This window comes from Petaurus breviceps, unplaced genomic scaffold (genome assembly GCF_028583685.1).
Source record: "Petaurus breviceps papuanus isolate PSGF00001 unplaced genomic scaffold, PetGlider_PUasm1.0 38, whole genome shotgun sequence".
Lineage (NCBI taxonomy): Eukaryota > Metazoa > Chordata > Mammalia > Diprotodontia > Petauridae > Petaurus > Petaurus breviceps.
The window spans coordinates 48518747-48536267 of record NW_027186304.1 but is presented as its reverse complement, the minus strand read 5'-3'; the positions used below and the strand labels follow the sequence as shown (position 1 = coordinate 48536267).

The following is a 17521-nucleotide window of genomic DNA, read 5'->3' as shown; positions in this document are numbered from 1 at the left end:
ATTCACAGCCTGAAGGACACAGCCACTGCCACCACCACCACAACTCTATTTCATATATAGGGAGAACAGTGATTTTGTTTCTGCCAGGAATATAAAACCCAAAGTCACCTGGTACTTAGCTGCAACATCCCTGCCTTCTAGTCTTGCTCAGTGAGGCTTCTGTGTGTGTGTGTGTGTGTGTGTGATGATTTGAATGGACCACTATTGGCATCATAGGAGTAGAAAGTAGTTGGAAGGATTTTTTTTTTTCACTGTAATTCAGATAAGGGACTGATCTCACAGAGCATCACCTCAGAAACAAAGGATTTTTAAAACATAAATTTAACCTAAATTTGAATACTTCTTCACTGTGGTTATGCTGTTTAAATCCCAAAATAGCAAGTCAGTTCTGTCTATGTGCTAAAAAGAGCTGAAAATCTTTCTCTGACATGATTAGAAAAATCCATAGAGCAGCAACAGGTTTAGCAGAGGACCAGAAAATGGCAGAAAAGGTGGAAGAAATAGGGACCTACAGAGAACTGCCTGGATGTGGATGGAGGGTGAGTGGATGACAACTGAGATCCCCTTTCATAAGGCCTTCCCTTTTAACAACAAAAGGTTAAGTAAAGCCATCAGACACTGTGAGCCTTTATAACATTCCACATCCATAGATTAATACATTTCCCTGCTATCTGAATAACTGTGGTAATCCTAGAGCTAATACATACCAGGGGCAGGAAATGGCACAGTGGATAGGGTGCTAGGACTGGAGTCAGGAGGAACAGAGTTCAAATCCAGCCTCAGACACTTGTTAGCCGGACAAGTTACTTAACCCAGTTTGCCTCAGTTTCCTCATATGTAAAATGAGCTGGAGATGGAAATGGCAAACCATTCCATTATCTTTGCCAAGAAAATCCCAGATGGGGTTATGAAGAGTCAGATACAACTTGACAGCAACAAAGAAGAATGAAGAATGTTCTGACGTCCTACAGCAGATCCATCTTGATTCCCTCAGTTGTCAGTACCTTCACTTTCCAATATTATTTGTATTTTCTTTGTACATATTTTGTGCATCTAGGTGGCACGATGGAAAGAGTGCTGGGCCTGAAGTGAGGAAGACTCATTTTCCTGAGTTAAAATCTAGCTTTAGAGATTTATTACTTGTGTGACCCTGGGTAAGTCATTTAACCCTGTTTGCCTCAGTTTCCTCATTTGTAAAATGAGCTGGAGAAGGAAATGGCAAACCACTCCAGTATCTTTGCTAAGAATACCCCAAATGGGGTCATGAGGAGTCAAACACATTTGAACAACAACAATATATTTTGCAATTAATTATGTAAATGTTATTTTCTCCCAATAGAATGTAAGTTCTTTGAAGGAGGCAGCGTTTCCTTTTTGTCTTTGTATACACAGCATTTAGCACAATGGCTGATAATAAACACTTGATGGATGAATGTACCATCTCCGCGTATGTCCCTTTATCATCTGTGTGTACTCTCTATCTGTGTCAGTTGTATCCTCTTTCCTCTAATGATAGGATAATCTGTGGAACAGTGTATGCTATGTGTATAGTAGGGCAGAGTTTTTCTTTTCATTTATTTTGTCATACTCTTTAAATGTCTTTTGCTTTGATATAATGTGTCCTTTAGTTGATCTGGTAAAAGAAACATTGGTAAGGTCTATGGTTTTGAGCAGATAGATTCTTACTAATATCATGCCTTGAACCTGGGGTAGGTCTCATGGGCCCCATGATTAAGGAAGGCATTGTCTATATATGTTTATACAAATGGAAACTATTAAGTAATTCAATGTTACCTATACTTTGCCCTAAATCAGGAAGGATTGTATGGAATCTCTGTATTGCTTTAGGGTTTTTTTTTTTGTGTAGTTGTAAAAACCATTTCCCTTTAAAGTCTCAGTTAGCAAGAAAAATAGAGCCCTCTCTCCCTTCTTACTTCCTTTTCTTTCTTTCTTCTTCCCTTCCTCTCTTGAAAAATGGGCTCTGCCACTTACTACCTTTGTGTCTAGCAAAGCACTAAATATTTCTAGGCCTCAGTTTCCTCAGCTACAGAATTAGGAGGTTGGGCCATACATATACTCCATGTTTGCTTCTGGCTCTAAATCCTGTAATTTTATGATTATAAGCCTGGGACGTTTGAAGTCAAACCTGGGTCATAGTGTTAAATTTAACCCTAACCATCTATTTAAATGTGGACAAGTTATGAGTCACTTGGCTTCTTTGTATCTCAGTTTCTTTATCTCTTAATGAGGGGGTTGGAATAAAAACTATTTAGAGTATAATAGTGAGTTGGATCTGGATTTGAATACTGCCTCTGTTATTTATTAGCCATGTGACCTTGGCCAAGTTATTTGGCTTTGGCTTATCTGGGCTTCAGTCTACTCATCTGTAAAATGTAGGCATTGTACTAGATAAATGATCTCCAAACATTTTGTTCGAAAATCCTGTCAGCAAAAATTGCTAAGCAAATATGTATGTATCTACTTATTTATAAGTTATATACATATATACACACAAGTGTAACTCTACTGATAATTGTGTATAAATCTTACATAAGAAAAAGAAGTGAAAAGAGGATGAGATAAAGATGAAATAATATTTGATCCTAGAGTTAATAGGGAGCCATTGCTGAGTGTTGAGCAGGGGAGTGACATGTTCTGACTTGAGCTTTGGGAGGTATGGCAGGTGTGAAGAGGAATGATTAGAGGGGAGAGACCAAGCAAGGAATCCAATTAGGAAGGTAGTTCCATTGAGAGGTGAAGAAGGCTTGGACTAGGTGATGACGGCTGTTTGAAGAGAGAAAAGGGGACACATAAAAAAGATGTGGAAGTGGCAATGACCATTTTACAACTGATTAGATATATGCAGTGAGAGAAATTGAAGAGTTTGAGATTACATCTACACTGTGAACCTGGAAGGTAAGTGGTTTTCTCAACCCAGTCAAGGAAGTTTGAAAGGGGGGAAAATTTGGAGGAAAAGAACTGTCACATGATTACTCATCCAGCATGATTCATTTAACCTCACTCCAAACTCAAGGAAAAATGGGGAATAGAACATCTTACCATCCACTGCCCTGGAGTCCAAAACCCTTCCCCTGAGTGGTGCCTGACACAGTCAAGGAATGCACAGGTTGTGGACGTGGTGGTGGGGTTTCATTACAGAATTTTCTCAGGGGCCCCTGGACAGCTGCTGCTGTGGGTATCTGGGTTGTGATTAGGTTATAACTGCCCTGAGGGTCCTCCATCTAGCTCAGAATGGGCAAAGGTTGGAAACTTGTACAGTTGAGGAACTAGGGCAGATTTGGGAGTGGGTTAGGAGATCAATTCATGTATCATTGTATTGGGGCCAAGCTTTAGGATAGGCTTTCTAGTGGAGAATGGGATGCAGCTTTTTCCTTCTTTTCCTCTGGTTGGTTGATCACACATTGCTTAGGGTCAGATCATGGCCCCCAAGAGGTTATAGTTTCCACTTTGGAGACCCCTGGATTTTGAGATCCCTTACAAACCTATGATATGTTTCAGCTTTAGAATTCTATACATCTGTGAGTCTTTCTCCAGGTTTTTAAGCCTAGGCATATTTGCTATTGGAAATTTTTTAAAAAATAAACTTTTGTTTTAAAATTTCCTCCTATATTACTCCCTCTCTCCCCACTCTGTGAGAGCTATACTTTATAGCAAATAATTCTTTTTAAAAGAGGAAAAAAAATAGCAACACTGATTAATACACCAAAAATATAATGCAAATATATTCAAAGTTCCACATCGGTAGGCCCTCCTTTCTCCACCCTTCTCCCCCACCTTTGTAAAGGAGTGGAGGGGAGGTATCGTCTCATGTCTTTATTAGAGTAAGTTTTACCAACATTTTGAAAACATTAAATCAGAGTTTTGACACATCACACTACTTCAGATTACAAATTTAGAGATAGAAAGACCTTAGAAACCATCTGCTTCACTTTAGAGATGAGAACATTGAATTCTAGAAATGTAAAGTGATTTGGCTAATGTTACACAGGTCCTAGATGGCCAGAATCCTATCTTGGTCAATCCTATTCACATAGCCACCAGCCCATTTCAATCCCTCATCATCTCTCATTCAAACTATCCCAAGGGCCTCCTAATTGGTTTCCTTGCCTCAAGGCTTTACCTTTTCCAATGCATATTCCATACATCTACAAAGATGATATTCCCTACTAACTATATCACTCTCCTAACTCAGTAAACTCCAGTGGCTCCTCACTCACTCAAAGATCAAATATTTCATCTTTACCTTTTTAAATTTATGCTTTGTCTAAGTTTCACAATATATATAATCATTAGAACAGCAACATGTATATAATTTATAAATTAGCAATGTATGTATTGGGGATTCAAGCTTAAACATTTTTTAATCTTAGGGTGTGGGATCTAAAATTTTTGAAGTGACACTGTAGAGTTGAAAGTTGAAATGTTGAATAGGACTTAAAATTTGACACTGTGTCAAATTTCCACACCCATGTTGACTTAAATGAACACCTTTTACTCTTTCTGCTATTTCGCTATCATTAACTTCACAAATGCCTTTTTTAAAAGAAAGTTTTTGTTATTTATGGAAAATTGGGATCATCCTAGGCGTAAATTTCTTGTCAAGATAACACAATATTCATGGTCATTGAAAACAATCAGAACATTAAAGGAGATGGCTATTTTCATCATCATTATTATTTCTGTTCATTATAATCTAGACAATATTCAAGATAATATTTTGCATAGCCTTATGCTTTTGAAAACACATTTTTAAAATGCTAATCTCATTTTCTTTGCATGTCAAGAAAAAAAAGAAAACACCTTTTTTAAATGCTAATCTCATTTTCTTTGCCCTTCAAGATAGGTAGGGCAGATATAATCTCTGCTTGACAGACGAAGAAACTGGGCCCAAAAGAAGTAGAATCGTTTGCCTAAGATCACAAAATGGGTGTCAAACCAGGATCAGGGCCAAGGCATGTGAATTCCAACTTGAATCATTCAAACCTATATTGATCTCTTTTCTCTTTGATCTCCCAATGAATTTATGTATAACCACACAATTTAGTACTTATTCCCTGTTATTTAAATAAAAAAAAACATACAAATATTATCTCCCCAACTATACTATTTTTCTTAAGGGCAATTTATATTTCTTATATGTCAAATCAGTTTTGCACAGAAGGTACTCAATAAGCCCTTTATACAACTGAAAATTATAGAAATCTTAGAGCTAGAAGGACATGAAACTTTGGACCCAATGAAACAATCCTCTATAGTGTTTCTGACAAATGATCTTCTTGCCTCTGTTTAAACATCTTCAGTGATAGAGGACTCTTTAGATAGACCATGCAGGGGTGGGGAACCTGCAGCCTCAAGGCCACACATGGCCCTCTAGGTCCTCAAGTGTGGCCCTTTGAATCTAAACTTCACAGAGCAAATCCCCTTAATAAAAGGTTTGTTCTGTAAAATCTGGACTCAGTCAAAAGGCCCCACCCAAGGACCTAGAAGGCTGCAGGTTCCCCACCCCTGGATCATGACATTTCAGGATTGCCTAATTGTTATAAAGTTCTTCCTTAAATTGGGCAGAATTTTGCATCCTTATAACTTTTAGTCTCTCTTCTAGTTTTGTTCTCTGAAGCTGTATGTAACTCATATGTCCCTAAAATTTTTGGCCAATTGTTTCCCCTCATGTTCAGTATTTATCCTCTATCATTGACTTTCCTTATTTTTATTTTTTAAATTATCTCTAAAGTAAGTTTTTATTGATCTCATCAACTTTCAACTCAGATATACTCAATTAAAAATAACAAGCAACCATGTTGTAAGTTCTTAGTCTATGCATTTTGGTCATTTCTTAATGTATTGTTTTTGATCCTTAACCTGTGATGCCATTGGTATAGGAAACGTCCTGAGTGGACTCTTGCTTCACTGGTGCTGGTCAGCGACACGTATGGTGACACTGAGAGATTAAGTCGCTTGTGGGGACATCACACAGCTTGTATACATCAGTGGCAAGATATGGCTGCAAGGGCTTCTGGGCTCTGTCAGCCCTCTGTTCACTATATTATGCTACCTGTCAATGGATGTTGCTCTGCAGTATTTTATGCTGCATTAATATAACTTTTGTTCTGTACCCCTCATGGTGAGAATTACTCTTCTTTAGCACCTGAAAATTTCTTTTTTCTTTTAGTGGATTTTAGTAATATGCCCTCCTGACTTCTCCTGAGGAACTCAAAGCTTTTCCCATTCATTGCTAAACTGATCTTCTCTCTGTTCATCTATGGCACTCCATTTCCCATCTCCTTCCTTTTGTACTGGCTATTCTCCATGCTTGGAATGTTCTCTCTGCTTACTTCAGCCTCCTTGAGTTTAGCCTTTACTTGGAGCCACTAGGTGGTGCAGTGGATAGAGTGTTGGGCCAAGGCCTGAGCTCAAATTCAGCCTCAGACAGTAGCTGTGTGACTCTGGACAAGTCATTTAACCTTAGTTTCCTCTGTAAAATAGGGATAATAAGAGCACCTATCTTCTAGGGTTATTATGAGAATCAAATGAGAGAATAATTATAAAGTGGTTTGCTCAGTGTCTGGTGCTTAAAAGGCAGCTAGATGTTACAGTGATAGAGTGCTGGGACTAGTTGGGAAGACTCATCTTTCTGAGTTCAAAGCTGGTCTCAGACACTTACTAGTTATTTGGCCTAGGGCAAGTCACTTAACCTTGCTTGCCTCAGTTTCCTCATCTGTAAAATGAGCTGGAAGAGGAAATGGCAAACCACTCCAGCATCTTTGTTAAAGAAAACCCCAAATGGGGTCATGAAGAGTTGGACATGACTGAAAAAAAATGACTGAACTTCAAAGTACTTATATAGTTACTAATTATTAGTGTTAAATCCTTCTCATCCTTTAAGAAGCATCATCTTCATTTAGTGCTTCCTGATCCCCAAACTGCCAGTGTCCCCCAAACTACCTTGTAGTTAACCACTTTGTATGTATTTGCTTTATATATATGCATATATTTCATATTGTATAGCCCCATGAGAATGCAAGTTTATTGAGAATACAGATTATTTCATTCTTTGTACTTTATGTCTGTTTCCTACCTTAGTGTCTGGAATGTAGTTAACCCTTAATAAATGCTTGTTTGTTGATTGATGTTGCACAACAGACCATTGATTGTGCCCCAGGATGAATTTGGGGATGCTAAAGATCCATCTAATATGAACTTCAAAAAATTATGTCTGTACTGGGCATTCCTTGGAACCTGCTGTGTGCATTGCTGCAAGGACATGCAAACCCCAACTCTAGGGTGTTGTAGACTCTTCAAAACTTTCAGAACTTCTGAGGGTTCAGGTCTATATTATGACAGGCCTGGACTATCGCTGCTTTTGGAGCACATTTGAGGTCTGGTCCTAATCTAGAGACTTGACTGTGTGTGGGTTGTGGGAGCAGAGCAGTTTCAGGGCTGCCTAAGGGTTCTCCTCAGGACAGGAAGGCCCTAGAACCATTTCAGATCCCAGAGTGTTCCTCTGGGATTTGGGTGCTAACTGTGGACCACAATGGGAAACATAGGGCTTCTTTTTAGTTCATAAACAAATCTCAACAGTGGTTTTGTCTTATGCCCAGATACTGTCTAAAACTACCCAGGGAGTAGAGGAATCAGTTAGAGGGAACTTGAAAAAAGCCTAAGGTAGCATATATAATGGAAAGAATGCTAGAAGTCCCAGCTTCAAACCTCAGTTCTGACATTAACTACCTGTGTGACTGTGGGTAAGATACTCTAAGCCTCAGTTCCCTCATCTGTAAAATGGGGATAATAAACCTGGAATACCTTCCTGGCAGGATTATTGAATAGAACATGTTTTATAAGTCTTAAAAATGATATAAATATTTATATATCTGAGATTATTATTGACATAGCCTCTTTTGTTATGTGGCAAATTGCAGTTTGGTCACTTTGGGGGTATTGGGAAAGACCCCTTAACTGTTCTAGTTCTTTCTAGAACATTTGTGATAAGTAGATAAATGTGAGATAACAATAAGGGAATTGTAATGTGAATCTTGGTGTTGGAAAGTCAACCTTGAACCCAAATATAGCCTTTGCTTGAACACTTGCAATGACTGAGAATCCACTATTTCAAAAAGTATCCCCTTTCATTTCTTGGGAGCTCTTGTAAATAGAAAGTTCTTTCTGTTTTTGAGTCAAAATTTGTCACTACCCGTTGGTCTAATTATTCCAGTTTCCTGGATACAGAAGAGTCAATTTTTTGGTGTCCAGAGTGACACAGTGTGGTATGGGGGAAGAGCTCTTGGTGTGGAGACTAAAGACTAGGGTTCTAGTCCAGGCCATGCAATCTAGTACTCATTGGACTTTAAGCAAGTTATTTGATTACGCTGGCCTTAGCTTCCACATCTGTGAAGGGAGGGGTTAGATTAGATGACTTCTGATATCACTAGAAATATATGAAACTAGTCAATGGAAAAGCTAGATTGTGTGGTTGTTGATTTATATTCGTGATTTATTTCACTATAATAATAATAAAAACAACAACCATCATTTATATAATGCATTGGGGTTTGCAAAGCACTTATCCTGAGGCTAAGTGTTTTTTTCTAAAGAAAGATAACGGTTAATTCATAATATACATAGATAAACAATATCCCAGGGCAGCTAGATGGTGCAGTGCCTGTAACACTGGCTTGGAATTAGGAAGACTCATCTTCAGGAGTTCAAATCTGGTCTCTGTTATTTAATAAAAACATTATTGCTCAAGTGTCTCCTTTACCAACCTATCAAGTTGCAAGGGAAGGGAAGAGTGAGCATTTAGACAGTACCTAATATGTGTGGGGTACTGTATTAAACACTTTTTAAGAATGTTATCTCTTTTTATCCTCATAACAAGCCTGGGTAGGTCCTATTATTATTCCCTTTTTACATTTGAAAAAACTGAGACAGACAGAAGTTAAGTTACTTGCCCACATATATCTAATGTCTGAGACTGGATTTGAACTCAGATCTTCCTGACCTCAGATCTACTGCTTTCTCCATTGAACTACTAGTGTACTTCAAATTTCAATAAAACAAAACATTGATTTAAAGATAATTCCAATTGCAACCTTGAATATCTTAAAAATAAACATCTCAAGGGTCAAGAACAGACATGTAAGATGTCTGGTTATAGAAAACTGTGAGAATTAAAATTGGCACTATTTTGTTTGCTCAGTTGTAGGGGATTTCCTAGGAAAAAACCCATGCTCTCGGCTGGAGGTTGGATGAACTGATATCTCTTTAATTTGTAAGATTTTTCTATGAGTTGCTATGTTAGATGGTGAAGGCATAACCATGGAGAAGTCAACTTGTTTTATTTTTTTTAATAATCTGGCATTAGGATTTAAAAAAAATTTCCTTTATAGAATTGATTGTGATTTATAGAATAGACATTTCTCTCATTTATTTTTAAAAATGTGAATTATAGCATGCCAATGAAAGACAAAAACAAAATAGTATTGCTAAACTCAACCTTTAAAAGGGCAATTGAAACTTTTTCATCAGCACAGTTATATTTTTATAGATTCTCCTCAATATCTGTAAGAACCCAACATTTCCATATAATCATCCTTTAAAAAAAAGAAGTAATTAATATATAAAGAGCACATTGTAATTATTGGGGGAAAGGGAAAACTTACCATTAAGATAACCAGAACTCCTGCAGTTCTTAAAGCAAACCAGCCCATGGCCACTGATTTCTCCTTCAAACAAATCCCAGTGAGCAGCTCTTTCAGTCCTAGTCTGTTGAGCTTGAAATGGAAAACTTGGAGAAGCTGGATCTCAGCAGTGTCTGCTCCCTTCTCCTAGAGTGTGCACATGCAACTGTTAGGTGATTCGCCACCCTAAAACCTTGGGTTGGTCTCACCTGAAAGACTTGCATCATTTTTGCTTCCAGGTAAAACCTTAGACACACCTCATTTCTTGTGAATTGAATCCTTTGATGGAAGCTGAAAGGAAATTTCACAGGCTGAAGACAAAGTGTAATAGGAAGATGCCAGGTGAATAATAAATTCATCACATGGAAATGAAAAAAACCACCTTGATCACAATGGAAAGAAGATGCCAAGTTTCTTCTTTTGGTTAGACTTTTAAAATAATAATAATGAAAGACTATGTGTTTATGTAAATTTTGGACATATTACAGTATAAATACATGAAGGGGGCAAAAAGTTAAACAGGAGTTTCAGGAAAAAGAGTTTAGAAATATTTAAGGAACCAGAAACATATATAGGCTTAAATAGTGGAACAAGCTCAGGTCTTGGAGTCAGGACATCTGGGTGAATCCTATTATGGAATTTCTAATTCTGTGACTTGACCCATTTGAGCCTCAGTTTTCTTATCTATAAAATAGAGAAAACAGTATCTGTAGTTACATCCCTCTGGGGATTATTGTGAAAACCAAATGATATAATGTATGGAAAGTTCTTTTTAAACTTTAAATCCCTATATCCATAAACCAGCAGTGTTATTTTATAACCGAACCATGACATGTCTCTAGCACACATTAGGGCAATATGTAATAGGGTAGGTTGAGAGGAGAGAGTGAAGGGAAGAGACAGTGGGGATGGGGGTGGGGTGCAGAAAAAGAAAAAAAGAGAAGATAAATTTACACTGATTTTATTACATTAGTAAATTATCAGACATAAAATTGAAATGCAAACTTATGTTCTGCCTCAGAAACATTTGGAATTATAAATGAATTAACCAAGTAATTGGTGCCTGCACTTTTTCTAGCCACAAGGAAACTATTTAATTCCAAAATCTTAGAGGCCTAGAAGGTGTTCTCTAGTCCAGCCTTTGCCCTTAATCTCCTTTGCTGCTTGCCTCTTTTTCCTTTTTGGGCTGTCCACATCTCTCTTTTTAGCTCTGGTGCTCAGAACAGGAGACAAAGCTTCTGGGAGGAGGGTCTGATCCGAGTTGATTCTAGCAGGAGAATTAGCTCATTCCTTTCTTTGGAAGCTGCCAGCTTGGACTAGAAATTTCATAAGAGCAGGCTTGAGGGTTTTTTTTTTTTGCAGGTTTTTCCAGCAGTACAACTGCATTTTTTGGTGATATTCTCATCTAGGATCAGGAAGTTATTGACTATGTAGCTTTTTAGTTTAATCTTTCCTTTTTTTCTTTTCTCTTTCGTTTTTTAATTTTCCTTTTTTTTTTAATTAACATGAAAAGATGGAAGCCTAGGGGTGGCCAGGTGGCTCAGTGAGTAAGAGCCACCAGTGTCAGGATGACCTGGGGATCAAATCTGGGCTCAGATACTTAGCACCCACCCAGAAATAACTGGCCGTGTAACTTTGAGCAAGTTACTTAACCCCGATTGCTTAAAAAAAAAAAGATGAAAGCCTAGGTCAGAGTCTCTTTATTAAAAAAAAAAAATCTTAATACTGCCTTTTGTTTGTGTACAAAGGAAGATACAGGTGGTAAGATGACATGGGCAAGTAGAGGATATCACAGGATCTTTCAATGATCAGCATCATGGAGAATTTAGAAACAGAAAGCTTTTCCCAGAGAATTTGCTGTAGCCAGCCATTTAAATTCTGGGCTAAATTTAGGAGACTCGTATTTATGTGCCTAAGCAAATGGGGCTTATTTTCCCTCTCAGGGAATGGGTGGGGCCCAAGGCTTTGCAAAGAGCAGTTGGGTGATGGTGGGAGAAAAAGGATAATTCTGGAAAGTTCTAGTAGCTCTTTTCTTCCTCTCTCTGCCCCACAGCCCACCCCCACTCTCTCTCCCCTATTACATATCTCCCTGATGTGTGTGAGAGCCCATGTATTTTGTTGCTGTTTTCAATTATTACCAATATACTAGATTTCTTTCAACAATAGCTCATGATCACCTCTCTCTGAGCCTCAGTTTACTTATCTATAACATGAAGTGGTTTGGCTAGCTGGCCTCTCAGGACCCTTCTGGTTCTAGGTCATTGATCCAATGATTCTGCCAGGCAGTGGTGATCTTTCTGGTTTTATATATTCTTCATGTAGTACTACTCTTTGCAATGCTGGACTGCTTTTCCTTCCTTCCTTCCTTCCTTCCTTCCTTCCTTCCTTCCTTCCTCCCCCCTCCCTCCCTCTCTTCCTTCCTCCCTTCCTTCCTTTCTTTTTTGGAGGGGGGAAGGCAAGGCAATTGGGGTTAAGTGACTTGCTCAAGGACACACAGCTAGTGTGTCAAGTGTCTGAGGTCACATTTGAACTCAGGTCCTCCTGACTCCAGGGCGGGTGCTCTCTTCCCTGTACCACCTGCCTGCCCCATCACCGGACCAACTATCTGCCTTTGTTTCTTTTAGTAATATAAATTGTTTCCTTTGCTCCTTTCTGGATGAAGTGAGGCCTGGGTGGGGGTTGGTCCTCTGATTCATGCTGAGCTACTTTGGCTAAATTGGGAGGGAAGTTCTGGGGTTTATTCAGGGGCTAAGATTCCTTTGCTCTGATTACTTCAATTCCTTTCTAAAAATCTTTAAGAGCATTCATTGCCAACTAAATTAATTTCAAATACTTTAGCTTGACATTCAAAAGCCCTCCGTGATATGTTTCCATTCACGTTTCCAGTCTTCAATTCCATGACACCATTAAATGATCCTACCTGCATCCTCTACTCTAGTCAAGCATGTGTGCTGGTTAATCTCCAAATATGCACCATGTTTTTTTTATCTCTTCAGTTTTGCTTGTGCTGTTCACTTAACCTAGAATGTCTTCTGTGCCCCATACTTTCCCCAGGTCTATTTCTTAAAGTACATTCCTAATCATGGTACTCTCTCTTTCAAGTTCTGCCTTTCAAAATCCTACCCATACTTCAAGGGGGCAGCTCAAATAAGTTTTGTGGTACTTTCATACTCTACCCTATATTGCAATTAAAATTATTTCTATACTGGTTGCCATTTAATCAATAAATCAGTCGGTCAATCAATATGCTAATTAATGCCCCATCATTGTACAGAAGAAACCCTGTGTTCTCAGAGGTTTTCAGGGCAACACAAGCACTAAAAAGCCTGACCAATTGGTCAAGTTATGGACTGTGACACATGTTTTCTGTGGACCACTCAGGACTACAATATAGTAATTTAGCATTAGGAAATAGAAGATCACATGTGGTCATAGATTTACATTTTAGCAGATCAACTAGCTCAACTCCCTCATTTTACAGTGAGGTACTTCAGGTGTAGGAAGGCATTTGCAGGCTAAGTCTAGTTCCTAGCACAATGACTGGAACATAGTAGGTGCTTGATAAGTGTATGTTAATTGATTGTTTATAGATCATAGGGTAAGAGTGGGATTTATGGCAACGCACCTCATTTTAGCTCTGATTCTTTCACACATCTCAATGAAAGCCCCAAACCATCATCTTGGGAAGCATCTCCTGCAGGTACCACAGCCAGTAAAGACCTGGAAAATAAAGTTTTTGTCACCAAAGTTCTTGGCACTCTCAAATGGTTCCATGTTAGAAACGGATATCATTTTATCCATAGAAATGACATTAAAGAAGAGACATGTGCTTTGCCATTTGCACCTTCAGGATAATGGGACTTTTCTATCTGACTTTTTTCCAGTTGAAATCTTTCATATGCATTAGAATGTGAATTCTTTGAGGACTGTCTTATTCTCCTATTTGTATACTCAGCCTGTAGCACAGTGCTTTGCACAGAGCAAGGACTTAAGAAATGATTCATTCATTCATTCATTCAACAAATCAATCAAAAGATTTTGGATTAAATGCAACCCTTTGAACTAAGAAGAAATCACACAAGAATCCTGTTGGATAAGTCAGGGAAGTTTGACTCCACCCTGAGGATCATCAAACTATCAAAGAAGTTGAGAACAAATGAAAATCTAGAAATTGGAGTTGGTGTGGAATTCTAGCTGAACCCCTTGAGAAAGATATGCCTGAAAGGAGAAGAAGCCATAGGTAGATCTCTTTCCTTTTTCGTTTTGTCTGGAAGAGTAGGACTTTGGCCCGCCCATCTTCCCATTGGTGTTCTATAAAGTGCCTCTGGGTCAGTTGGTGGCAGTGTTTGCATTATTGGGAGCCAAGGAGAGACTGGATTCATAATTCTACAAGGGATCCAGCAAAGAGACTACATTAAGGAAAAAGAGACTACATCAGGAGAAAATTTTGAGCATTCCCAAAAGGGAGAAAAGGACTTCTAGCATCTAGGAGGCATCAATTATAGTCTCTAAGCCCATTTTCCTCTGGACTCTATATGTACCTGGAGAAGTGTATATTACAGACTATTTTAGGGGAGATGTTTTGTGCCAGCTATATTTATTGTACCACCTTAGAAAATATTCCTTTCTAAAAGCTACTTGCAGTTAATAAATGATTTTCGACTGATAATCTTCGGAAAAAATACACCAATTGGGGCTTAAGCCAACAGTATTAGAGAAAGTCAGCTATGACCCTTCATAGGTACCTTTAGAACTTGAGCCTAGTTTTGCAACCTCAGCTTGATATTAAGAGTGAAAGCTGGGATGAGGACACACAGAATTTATATGGGCAGGGATATAGAGCTACAGAAAATCTTAGAAGTTATCTAGTCCAATTCTTCCATTTTACAGATGAGGAAACAAACCCAGAGAAGTTAAATGATTTGTCTAAGGTCACACAGGTATTAAACAAGGCCAAGATTCAAACCTAGATTGACTACAAACCCTGCATTCTTTCCACCACTGTCTCAAGACATGTACATACATTGGATAGTAAGAAAGGGAATGAAGAGATTACCACCCACACTGGGGAAAGGAGTATATACACCAATGATATGACAGGACTTGAACAAGAGGTAAATACTGTACAGTATGCCAATTTTAGTAATAATTTTAGGAATCAAAAGTCCTAATTTCACCCCTTCCTGGAAACTAGAACATGTTTTACATCTACTATGAACGATGTTCATTTATGCAAATTAGCATGCAAATCTCTTTTAGGTTCTCTCTTGGTATTTTTGGGTGCTCAATATGTATATTAGTCTTCTAGGAATAAAATATTTGCAATGAAAGTGATTGTGTTGCTATTATCATTTTGACTTGAAATATTCACATTATATTTCTTATACAAGAGACTTTACCAACTTTGGCCATTTTCCTGCTTTGGATTGGTCATGTAGATCTACTTTAGATTTCAGCTTAATCAAAGAACATGAACAAGGTTATGTATACTCTCTGAGGAGTCAGACTTGATTTGCAAGAGTTGTGATCTGTTACTGACATTTGTTGTCTCATTCAGACTATGGGAAATCACACCCATCTTCTCTTAGCATAATTTCCTGAAGGCACCGAAAACTATTGGCAAGAAGGACTGTGTATGCATTTCTCTTTTGTTTAGGAAGAAATTTAATTAGTGGCCCTAATTATATGATTTCCACTTAGGAAGTACATGGCCTAATTTCATGCTTCTGAGATTCCTGCTTTCATTTCTTTAAAAGACCTTATGTGTACAATGCTTTTGGGTGTATTCCCTAAATACATCTATATATGAGTGAACTGAGATGAGACACAGTCTATCCTATTTTGCTTATGTGTTAAACGATAGTCACCATTTTTTTGTGATACCATTTTTTCATACTACATAGAATAAGCGGTTACTCACTTGGTAGGATTTTAATAGCTTTGAGCAAAGCTTCTCAGCCAATATGCTATGTTCCTCTCTTTTGCTGATGCTTGAAATGTCATCATTAGTAATTACTGTTTTTGTGTTATAAATTAAGAGGGTATTGTGTTATGTAGGTATTTTTGTTGTCTCCCAGAGGTATTATTTTAAACTGCTAATATTCCTGGAAGGGGTAACACATTAGGTCCCAAAGTTTTTTAGATCACTTTCTTCTCTGAGAGAAGAGAATGGGGAATTAATGTGGTGCTTTTCCCAGAGTGAGATGGGATCACCGAAAGGAAGAAAAACTTCATAGATTTGGGAGGTCAGAGCACCTAAGAAAAACTTTGCTTACTTCACAGTTTTGCCTAGCCTGGCCTTATACACCATTTATCTGAGTTTTACTTCTAACTAGAGAGGCAGTATGGGTATTGGAGAGACTGTATGATTTGGAGTCAGAGTAAATAGAGTAAAAAGTTGACTTTGATACTAATTACTTTGGACAAGTCACTGGGCCTCTCTATAATGTGAATCAGTTGCAGTTGAGGATCTAAGATTGTCCAACTCTAAATCTCTGACCAAGTGAGATCAAATGATATATTTAAAGTGCTTTGTAGTCAGCTAGGTGACAGACTGGATAACTCAGGAAGGCCTGAGTTCAAATCTACCCTCTTATTTATTAGCCATGTGACTCTAGGCAAGTCCCTTAACCTCTCAGCCTCTGTGTCCTCACCTGCAAAATGAGAATAATAATTGCACTGATTACCTGAGGTTGTTGTGAAGATAAAATGATATTTTATTTATAAACTGCTTTGTAAATCTTTTTTTTTTAAAGCAATTGGGGTTAAGTAACTTGCTCAAGGTTACACGGCCAGGTGTTTTTGGGTAGGTGCTAAGTGTCTGAGCCTGGATTCGATCCCCAGGTCATCCCGACACTGGGGCTGGTGCTTTTACTCGCTGTGCTACCTGGCTGCCCCACAAATCTTAAAACACTATGTAAATGCTGTTATATCATTATTATTGCTGCTACTAATTGTGCCAATGTGGGATGAGATGAAAATGTGAAATCTGGAATCTGAAGAGTGAGGCTCTGACTCTGTCACTTTTTTTCTGTGTGGTCTTGAGCAGATTCTTTTCATTTTTCAGATCTCCTCGCCTATATGAGGTACTTGGATTAGATGATCTCTAGCCATAACATTTAGTGATTCCAGGATTCAGATGATTTTATTACAGATATTTCTTTAATAGTTCTTTGTATATCTTTCATAAATCACATGCAAGTTTTCTCTTATTTAAAGTAATGGGAAAATGATGCCTTTTGTTTGTCTAGCAATCATATTGTCAGAGAATTATTTTTGGTGGTACCTTTGAAGGAGAATGGTTTCTTGGATGATTGTTTCTCTTTCCACTCCACCCATACATAGGGTGTAATAAGAGGTGGAACCCTCTACCTATTTTTCAAAACCGCAAGATATGAGGTGTGGCTGTTTGATGGACATAACTGCAGTGTATAGTAAAACAGAGATCTGTATGATGATACCTGGGCTAGATCTTCTCTTTAAAAAACAAAACAAAAAAAACCCAGAAAGTTAAGAGAGCTTTTGAGGCCTGTCGTGGTTCTTAGCAAATATTTTGGTTCCCAAACACAAGCTCTAGCAGCAGGAAATACCCAAAGATAAACAATCAGTTAATCTTTATTTTTCATGTTTGCACCATTTTTGGCTTCTCTACAAAAAACAAACCTTAAGTTTTGCTGTTGTTTTACTGACTCCAAAGACATTCTAATCTGAACTAGACAGTCTCCAGTTCTAAATCTACAATTTCTGAATCCATGACTCTAGACATCTTTTTGCTTGGTCAGAAAACTTCTTTGGTATTTTGATGATTTAAAAAGATTTTAATT

General features: G+C 38.0%; 1 protein-coding gene across 2 annotated transcripts in view; it reads right to left on the bottom strand.

Annotated features, from left to right (window-relative positions):
* DSG3 (desmoglein 3) overlaps positions 1 to 9924 on the bottom strand; it is a 60460-nt gene extending 50536 nt beyond the window's left edge. The window contains exon 1 of one of the 2 annotated variants that reach the window (XM_069099854.1): positions 9681 to 9924. In XM_069099854.1, the coding sequence (XP_068955955.1) occupies positions 9681 to 9728 (48 nt within the window). In that variant the 5' untranslated portion in view covers positions 9729 to 9924. The remainder of the gene's footprint in view (positions 1 to 9680) is intronic. The other variant, XM_069099855.1, reaches the window with a different exon arrangement.
* Between the last annotated feature and the right edge of the window lie 7597 nt (positions 9925 to 17521).